This window comes from Protobothrops mucrosquamatus, unplaced genomic scaffold (genome assembly GCF_001527695.2).
Source record: "Protobothrops mucrosquamatus isolate PMUCROS unplaced genomic scaffold, P.Mucros_1.0 scaffold_154, whole genome shotgun sequence".
Lineage (NCBI taxonomy): Eukaryota > Metazoa > Chordata > Lepidosauria > Squamata > Viperidae > Protobothrops > Protobothrops mucrosquamatus.
Genome location: NW_015386230.1, coordinates 2,303,117 through 2,313,390, shown reverse-complemented (window position 1 = coordinate 2,313,390; position 10,274 = coordinate 2,303,117). Strand labels below are relative to the sequence as shown.

General features: G+C 41.4%; 1 protein-coding gene across 1 annotated transcript in view; it reads right to left on the bottom strand.

Moving 5' to 3' along the window:
* Window positions 1-10,274, bottom strand: part of WDR25 (WD repeat domain 25) — a 73,483-nt gene that overhangs the window by 36,158 nt on the left and 27,051 nt on the right. Inside the window, exon 3 of the mRNA XM_015820440.1 lies at window positions 5,300-5,447. Within this exon, the coding sequence (XP_015675926.1) occupies window positions 5,300-5,447 (148 nt within the window). The remainder of the gene's footprint in view (window positions 1-5,299; window positions 5,448-10,274) is intronic.

The window sequence follows — 10,274 nt, the reverse complement described above, 5'->3', positions numbered from 1 at the left end:
AAATGTGTTAATCTTCCTCCAATGGGAAGAGCTTGTGCGGAGTCATTTGGCCTTGCGGTAGCCCCGGCCGGCCCCACGAAATGGCCGCTTGGGCTGGTACTGCTGCCTGGGGCGAGAGCCAGATCTATCGTATGGACGATCATATGGTCTAGCCGGTCTCTGATTGAATGGCCTGGTTGATTGGGCGGCAGGTGCTGCCACCGACTGACGAAATGGCGGCCTTCGAAAAAACGACGTGGATTTTTTATCGGACCTTTTGTTTAGGTGGGCCATCACCTTCCGCTTATCTTTATTCTCTACTAGATAAGGGGCGAGAGCATCCCCAAAAAGGGTGCCACCCGAGTACGGGGCGGTTGCTAAGCGCCACTTGGCTTTGGTATCGGCCTGCCAGTGTTTCAGCCATAGCATCCTTCTGGCAATTGTGTTGGAAGCTATGCCTCTGGCAGAAAACACTGCCGATTGTAACGTGGCATCCGCCGCGTATTCTGTGGCAGCTACCATCTTGGCCAGGTCCTGGTGAGTTCTCACGTCCTCAACAGGGACCCTGGCCTGCAGTTGTTGAAGCCACAGAAGGGTGGTACGGACAAAAAAGGATGCCGAAGTTGCAGTTTTGATGGCCCATGCCGCCGACTGATGAGTCTTGCGGAAGGTCTGCTCCCACCTCTTATCATCGGCTTTGAGTGACTCTAACAGATCCCCCACCACTGCCGTCTGGGAAACCAAAGGGGTCCAAGCCTCATTCACCTTAGGAATGTCCAATGCATCGGCAAGATCCGTGGATGTTCTGTACAGCTTTTTGTCTGAACTGTTAGCCGATGGGAAAGAGGAAGGTGAAGCCCATTGCTTCTTAATTCCTTCCAGGAAAATTGAGGGGCACGGAACATGGTGCTCCGTCGCCACTTTCTGGGGAAAAATTGGCCTGGGTGTGGATGTGGGATCAGTCTGAGGTAATGGGAACTGGTCAGTCCCTATGTTTGCCGTGGCAGTGGCCTTTCGAAGGATTGTTAGAAAATGGTTGGGATTGAATAATCCCCCCGAAGATGTCTCAGGTGGGAGCTCCTCATCTCCTGAAAAGGCAATCTCGGGTATTTCCTCCTCATAAGGTGATGAGTAACCACTCCCTGAGGACTGGGTCGGAGAATCAGGCCCCCGGGTCGCCAGGCACTCCATGGGGGAATCTACTGAGAGAGTGGCCAAGTGAGTAGCTGTTAGGTCGTGTGGGCATGAGCGCTGCGTCAGAGCCCTATCCACCACCTTAGCCAATAGCGCCTCCAAACGCCCGTCCGAGAATATGTCCTGTATGTCAGGACCCCTAGGTAACGTGGGTGTTGGAGAACCGACGGGCTCAGGGGTGACGCCCGAAGCGGCGGCCTGATCAGCTGAGGCGGAGGATAGAGTTGACGTCACCGGCATACCTGGAATGGACCATACTCCCTGACTAGATGCCGATGGACCCAATGGTAGCTCCACCTCGGTGGCCGCCATGCTATCCAAATTTATTTGGGCATGCCTCTGTGCCCTGGAGAACTCCTTCTCCAGGGCCTGGTGCCTACGGCTGGCTTGCTTTTCCGCCAACTTGGAGGACTTCTTAATTGTGTGCTTGGTCTTGGCCTTGCACTTGCCTGCCGCCTTCTGGACAGAAGGAAGATTGCAGCCGTGACCGGGAGGCGGAGGATTCGCGCCTGAAGACTGGGGCAACGAGGGTCCTTCCATCCCGTTTGAGCTATCTCAGAACCAAAAGCCGAGATAAAAGCTCTGGCAGGCAAGTTGTTGGCGGAAGCGGTATTGGAGCAAGTGCGCGGACTACCCCCCTGGTCACCCGACCAATGAAATTCTCTCTGGGCTATGGTCACGGTAGTTGAGGCAGAGCCGAAGGCACGTTTGGAACCACCTGTTGGGCTCCTCCCGGAGGCCTTAGATGACCAGGCAATGTGCACCAGAACAATCAGCTCCAAATTCTCAGGTCCGGTGTGGACAATTTAAATGATGGCGGCTACCGGTGTGAAGGGGAGACGAACACCACCCAGATGGTCCTGCCTCAATCGTTCCTGTGTGTGTGGCCCTGACTCCTCAGGACCTTGCCACGCCCTCAGCACTGTTCAGCAAGAGGCTGAGAATGAGAATACCGAATGCCAGGCACCTGCCCGCAAATGGCAGGCGTAACGTTGCTGAGAGCTAAAACAGGGCTCCAAGGATTTTAATCCTCCGTCAGAACCCCGGATATAGAGCTGAGGAAGCACCGCTGTTGAGTCGCTAGTTATCTAGTGGCCCCGACTGCCGTCAAGATGGCGGCCGCTACTCCACAGGAGGCTAAAACAGGCCTCCGATCACTTGAGAGGCCAGTTAGCGATCCCCTGGGCAACGTAGGAGCCAGGATAATCGCTGCTTTAATGATTGCAGCCGAGGGCAGGATCAAATTCTTTATTTAACAAAGAATCGGCCGTCGAAAAAAGCAGTCAAAATGGCGGCCGCAACTCTTCGATCAGCTGAATAGGCCCCGACCGGCCTGAAAAGGCCTGAGGGGATTCAGAGTCTAACAGAGCCCTGGAAAATCGTCCCAACAGGAGCCTTAAGGCCTACAGGAAGGATCTTGTTGGTTTTGCAAAAAGGATTCGGCCGCCGAAATTGCATCCAAAATGGCGGCCGCAACTTTTCGATCGGTTAAATTGGCTCCGACCGGCCTAAGAAAGGCCTGGGGGGAGTCAGGATTCAACAGGGCCTTGTGAACTTGCTTCTAAAGGCAGCCTGAAGAGAAAATAGCAAGATTTCTGAGTTTTTTCTAAAGGATTGTGCCGCCGAAATTGCATCCAAAATGGCGGCCGCAACTTTTCGGGCGGCTAAACGGGCCCCCAACAGGCCTGAGAAGGCCTGAGAGAAGCCAGGGCCTTTGCTGTGCCCTGAGGGAGAACTCTGGGCAGGTGGAGGAGAGGGTCAACAAGTTGTCTCTGTTGTCCTTCTACCTCCCCCCCCACTTTACTTTGAGATTTGGGAGAGACGAAGGAAGGGAAATTCCACCCCCCCTTCACCCCTCACTTCCCACAAGCTGCTATCAGCCCGAGGGAAGTTGCATTAATCCCTGAGTTAAGAATTGAATTTTTTAGAGATAGCCAATGTTTGAGGGAGACTTCACCAATGGATTATTAATTGTCTAACCTGATCTAGCTGAGAGCCAAGCCAAAACGAGTCATCAAGAGCGGAGACCAAGTTAAGACTGGATTACCAGTAGGAGGGGGCGTGACAAGTTTTGGATACTTGGTCTCAAGAGCAGGCAGACAAAGAAAACCCATTGGTGGAGTCTCCGTCTCCTGTACTGGAGAATCATATTTCTGTTTTAAGCATGGCAGGTACTCATTTCCAAACTACTGGGAAAATATTAAAAGATCTAAGAAGTAACAGAGATTGATTATAGCCCCTTGAAAATTAAGTAATTACACTTAAGTAATTAAAGGAACAAAGATTCTCACTACTTGACCGGGAACTTCATAAATTCCCCAAAGCATAGAAAAATTGTGCTGCTATACCTTCCATATAACACAGGGTCATAAGTCAGCCTTTCCAACCAGTTATCTCCAGAGGTGTTGCACTTTCAAAATTGCCAACCTGCATTTCTATATAGTGCCAGGTTAGAGAAAACTGCCCTTAAAAAGCAGAGGGGGGGAGTGATAAAGTTTACAAACTTGTAATTTACCCCAATTTACCTAAATAATTACAACAAGGAAATCAGGTCACATTTCTTCCAAGCCTGTTTTCAAAAAGTTTCTCTTAACCTGTATGAAAACGTTTTTCTAAAAAAAAAAATCACAAACTTGGACTAGAATATATCTAAATGAAATTAATCAGTAATGAAATAAGCTCTGTGCTGATGGAGAGTAATGAAGACAGGTGAATGAACTGTAATTAAGTTCTAATTTGAACAGCTGGCTTCATATTTTTCAAGTGAGAATGCACCCAGTTTGATTTCTGGTACCAAGCTGTTTTTTGCTGAAAGTATTAGTGACATCTTTGTGAGAAATGCACATTAATGATAAAGAAGAAAAGGAGAATGGGGATTCTCAGAGTAAACTAATTTATGTTGTGTGTATTCATGCTCACCTATAAACATACACACAGGTGTAGTAATTAAATATTGAGGAATCCTCCAACATGTATCAGCACATCTTTATAAAGGTTGGTCAAACACCAAGAAAAAAAATGTAACATGCTTTTGAAAGCTAGCACTTCAAGGACAACACTTTGTGGAATTTAAAAGGAGAACTTGTTACAAGAAGCACAAAATCTAATTTTCTTGCTTGCTCTCAACATCTGGGCCAAAGGTTCTTTCTCAGGTTCTTCAAGAGTTTTACACAGAATGAAAATTATGATAGAGATAATGTCTGTGTATTAATATCTTGCTTAACCACAATATGGTTAAGCAAGATATTGTGGAACAGCCCAATGGGGTATCTGGTGTGAGCTATATTCTGCCTTACAGGCCCCAAATCCTCCAATCTTCTCCTTCTATCTCCCCTGCCTTCCAATCACTGCATACTGCTTTATCATGGCTTTCTTGCCACTGATATATTGTACATCTTGATTCCTCTGCTTCTCTCATTTCATCTTTGGATGTAAGTCAAGGACTACCTATATTTAATTTATTCTTCATTCTTTATGTCTTTGTATTTCAAATATTGTTACATTTTTCCTCTTTGTTACTTTGGTGTTTTATTCCCTAACCACATTCAGTCTCACTTGTGTATCGCTGCACTTCTTGTTCCTTTGTATAACTAACTTGACTCTGGAGTTCCTTTGTTTCTCCCATCACCTCTACAAGTCTCTACCACGGCGTTTTTCAACCTTGACAATATTAAGATGTGAGGTAGAAGAAGTCCACCCATCTTAAGGTTGCCAAAGTTGAAAAACACTGCTACATCATTATGCAGAGCAGCCAGCAGTTTTGTGGTTTTCCCAGAGGAAAGGAAAAGCTGACTGTAGGACTCAACATTGTAACCTCTTACCTTTAAACCAGAATCAGAACTTCTTAAACATGTTGCAGCTACAATGTATAAAACAGTTTCACATAACAGAATGCTTATTCACATCAAAAAGTCCCTGCCCATGGAAATCAAAGATTTTAACAATAATTTAGCCTAAAGAAGACAACTTCTCAAAATACCTAACCAAAATTGTATTTTTTTTAAATTAGCAGGATATTTCAGTTAGTAAGACGATGGCATTCTGTTTCCAACCCCCAAATACTATAAAGGTATTTTTTATATATATTAACCACGTTGTAGTGTTGACTACTTAAGGGTATTAGTACCTGTTTCAATATCTGTTAAATGAAGCATAAAATCAAATCCTCCACTCAGTGCATTTCTTCCACAGGGAGACCACTGAATAGCTCGGACAGCACCGGTATGGTTAAAGTATGATTTCAAACAACGTCCTTCATCCACAGCATCCCAAACCTGAAAAATATATATATACACATTTTCTAAAAATATAAAATAACCAATAATTTATTTTAGGATCAGCAGGAAGCAGTACTGATTTCTGCTAAACTATTCTCAATGAGTAACCAGAATATCATCAGAAAATAACATTCATTTATATAATTTTTAAAAATACATTTCAATACATGATGCAATGAGATAGTTTGAACAAGAGAGCTGGTTTGTTGTAGTGGTTAAGGCATAAAGGTAGGAACCAGGAGACTGAGTTCTAGTCCCATCTTAAGCACAAAGTCAGCTGGGTGATCTTGTGCTAGTCACTTTCTTTCAGCTCTAGGAAGGAGGCAATGGCAAACCACTTCTGAAAAACCTTGCCAAGAAAAATGCAGGGACTTGTCCAGGTAGTCTCCAGGAATCGGACATGACTGAATAGAAGAAGAAAAAATTGAACAGAACTTCCAAATATGTCAAATATACTAATAATGCAGAATACTACAGTGCAGAGATCTTTTTAAATTAATAAACATTTGACCACAGAGTACTCTGCATTAAGAGAGGTATATGAATTTTTGACCATAGAGTACTTTGGATTAAGAAATATATGAATTATTGTCATCAGCATATTCAGTAAATCTATAAACATGTTCATTCGTTCATTCTTTTTTAATCTGCTGCAACTGAGAGATTTTTCTAACATTTCTGTTTCTAGCATTTTTAGGTTAAAAAATAATTGTCTAAAATGAGGACATTCATGTGTTGCTTAGAGAAAGTCTACTGTACTGTACTGACACACATTGATTCAAAATTCCAAAACACTGAAATACTGAGTGCCCTGTAGTTCAGTGAGTATAGAAAATATAATACTGTACTCTTTGAAGTTGACATCTAATCTTTTTCTTATTCACAGAACAAAGTGCTTGAAAGAGTAGGATATATTCCCATGAGGCCAATCTGCCATAGAAGACATATTTCCATATTGGTTTCACAGAAAAATCCAATGTTTCCAAATGTATCAAACAATGTATTTCATAATCTCAGAGATTTTGACTAGAGATGGTTCCACAAATTTGGAGGTGGCTAGCTTGGCAAAGACTGAAATTATAAATACAAGAAAACAAGAATAATTGTTTTAATAGCCAGGGAAAATTAGATAGATTTAATTTCCACAAAATTTGACTAGACATTAGAAATTACCGTACAACCTATAATTATACTTTTGGTTTCAGGATAATCAAGACCTTTCACTAATCAAAAGCTATCGGCTTTGTACTCATCATTTTAATAAGAAATGTATCTACAAAATTTATCAGAAAAGTAATATCCTGTTAAAAGGCTAGTATGAAGGTCCCTTTATGAGACATTATATTGATTTCCTTTTTTATATTAAGCATAATGCTAATATCCTGTGGCAATAAAAATGATGAAATAACATTCCCGATTACTATCATCTACTTTGCTTTAAAACTTTTAGTAATTTAGTTTGCTTTAAAACTTTTAGTTATTTAGCTTTCATGCTGCACACTATAATTAATTTTCAGGCAATTTTAATCTTCAGAATTAGAACTACCAATAAATTAATATCCTAATAGATATGAGTTGATATGGATCATCATGATTTCAACATTCTTGCATTATTATTTTAAAGCAATTTCTGTAGCTGTAGGGAGAGAGTGGAGTCAAAGTACTTGGTGGCAAACTAATTTCTGAATCAGGCCTTATGTCAAATATATATGTTTGTAGTATTTGGAACAAGCCATAAATACTACATTGGACAAGGAATAAATGTTTGAATAGGTCTTGGTTGGTTCAAGTCTCATTGATTCAGTGTAACCACAATAGGAGCTCATCACCACATAGTAACTTCATGTTTGACATGTTAACAGACATGCCTTTATTTAACAGTCTTTTTATTAGTCTTCAAAAACAAAGTGCTCTGGAGGGCAATGAATTACAATACGGTCTCTGAGAATATATTTGAGTAAGTCTTACTGTCAATATAGTTTATTTTATCTTATTTGCAGAGAAGCGGTAAAACACTCTTGGAAATAATACTTTTGGAAAGATTGGGTGAGCCTGTCACATTTCGCTAGACTAATAAAGAGTAAATCATATCCAGGTGGCGTGTGAGAGGGCATGTCCCCTCTTCAGAAAACAGCTGCTTGAGTGAAATGGAAAAGACAGGTTGTAAATTATTTAGAAGCTCCTCTCTGATGTTTTAAATGATCAACTATGAAAAGACAATGTCCATAACAAACTTCAAGTGGCACATTTTCTCCTTCTTTGGAAGAAGCAAACAAGCATCTCATTAAAGGAGAATTGGGGTTACTTTATATTTTGCTAAATGTGGATTTCTTTATCATTAAGAGTTGAAATATGGAATGTTTATTTGAATGGGATATGTGGGTTCCTTGGTACTCTCTGAGCTTGGTAGTTTTCTGGCAGATGTTTCATTACTAAACTAGGTAACATCATTGATGTTAGCAATGGAGTCTGCTCTTACTTTACTACTGCTTTCCCTGTCAATATTGGTAGAAGTGGTCTTGATGATTCCTTGACTTGGGTGTTGTTTATTCTTAGCTTGTTTGACAGTCCCTTAATTGGCGTATTACTTGCTTCTTGATTGTTGGACTAATGGGAGTGGGATATGTTGTTATTTGGGGTGGTTCTCTTTGGAACTGTTGGCATTTGGAACTGAATGGATTCTATATTGGGTTTGTTTAAGTTAACATGGTGTTTAAGCTTTTTTCCCTAAAGTTACTCCAGAAATAAAGGATATTCGTGAGTTTGTTTGTTTGTTTGTTTGTTTGTTTTATAAAGGGGAAATGGTCCCTCTTTGTCATGTTAAACATCAGGTTTTTGGGACCACTTTATGCCTTTTAGCCTTTTACAGCTAAAAATTGAGATGTAGAATATTGAGTTTCATATATGTTAATTAATGTTATTTTAGGTTCTGTTTGGACTTTTTTGCTGCACCTGGATTGCAGAAGATATTACTTATTAGATTTGCCTAAAGTTAAGAGATGAGTTATGGGATGAAGAGATTTATATTTGGTAATTAAAAAAAGGTGGAGAGATTATAAAATTGTTTATACTTGTCGTGATGAGGATGGGAAGTTGCTTTCTTAGAGGTTTTTTTCTTTTCTTTTTCCACCTTTTTCATTTGTCTTTTTTAGTTTGCATTATCTTTTCCTGTTACAACTAACACTTTTATTAAACATTATTATTAAAAAAAATTACCAAATCCACTGAAGTTTTAGCTGTGACAGAATTTTTATATTTTAATGTCTACTAAAACTAGTCCACTCATATTTGATATGGAACCAAATCTCTAATGCAGTGGTGGGATTCAGCCAGTTCACACCACTTCGGCAGAACCGGTAGCTAATTTTTTGTTGCCCAGGCCCAGAATGGACTTCCAGAAGCAGCATTGACACAGAGAACCGGTTGTTTACATATTTGAATCCCACCACTGCCTGGGAGGTGGCCAAGGGAAGAGTCCATGCAGTGGTATCTGTCTCTGAGAGAGGGACTAGATCTGCCTGCTTTGAAGGAGACAGTAATACAGCCCATATTCAAGAGACATCACTGGATTCTCCAGTCTGAAAAATTATCATCTACTTTTCAACTTTTCCTTCATGGTCAAACAACAAGTTACAGAGGATCTTGACAGAAACAAATGATCTGGACTCAATTCAGACAGTTTTCAGACTGAGATATACAGTAGTATGGAGACAACCTTTGATATTATCAAGCATATTATCCTTCTGAATCAGCTACAGGTCAGTTTTAATGGTACTGATGGGCAGAGAAAGAGATCATATCCACAGCCCCTTATGGTGGAATGTCTCACAGTTTGACACTCTCCCCTCTCCTGTTTAATTGTTACATTAAACTATCAATTCAGCATTCAACAATGCATTGATGATATCCAGCTTTAAATCATCTCCAAATATGGTATGCCACTGTATGTCCCAATATATGTGCCACTAATACTACATAAGCTGAATTTGTTGTCAGTAGGCTTCCAGGTTCAGTTCAAAGTGTTGGTCATTACCTATAAAGCCCTTTATGGCATGGGTGCTAGATACCAAGAGATTACCTATTGGCAACTATTTCTGCCTGCCAAGCAATCCCTCAAGAAATACAGACAGTTACTCTTTCTCCTAGGGTTCTTAAGACCTGGCTTTGATTTCAGGACTGCAGTGGGGAACCTGGTTTGGTTTGATGTATTATTGTTTAGTTGTTTCAGTCTATGGAGTTGTATATTTTTAGAGTTTGATTCTTTCATAGTTGTAAGCCACCCAGAGTCTATAAGAATGGGCAGCGATATTAAGTGTACATAAATTAATCATCATCGTCATCATTCCAGGTTCTGGAAAAGGACTCAATAAGTGGATAAAAATGCCAAATTCAGTCTAAATATCTGGCTGACTGGACAAACAACAACCACCGTGAAAAACATCATTGAAAGAATATCTGAAGGACAGGGAAGAAGATACACCAGAGCTACATCACCCTGAAGGCTTACTGAATATCGAAGAGGATAAAGTGACCTATAAGAAAGATCAAGTGAAGAATAGAAAGGAGACATAGCAAGGCAAATGACATGGCCAGTACACAGAGTTCAAACAGACAAGCACCTGCCGTAAAAGGGGCGTTGTCTTACCTGAACGCCTTTTCTCAGCACGGAGATGGAGGATCCACCCATGGGTAGTAGACTGTATTCCTGCCCAATCAGATTAAGTCAGCCAAAGTTGCCACGCCCGTCCTGGACCCTAGATTCCAGTCTTGACGCGAGCGAAGCCATTGACTGACATAGGACGTACTGGCTCAGAAAACTAAACT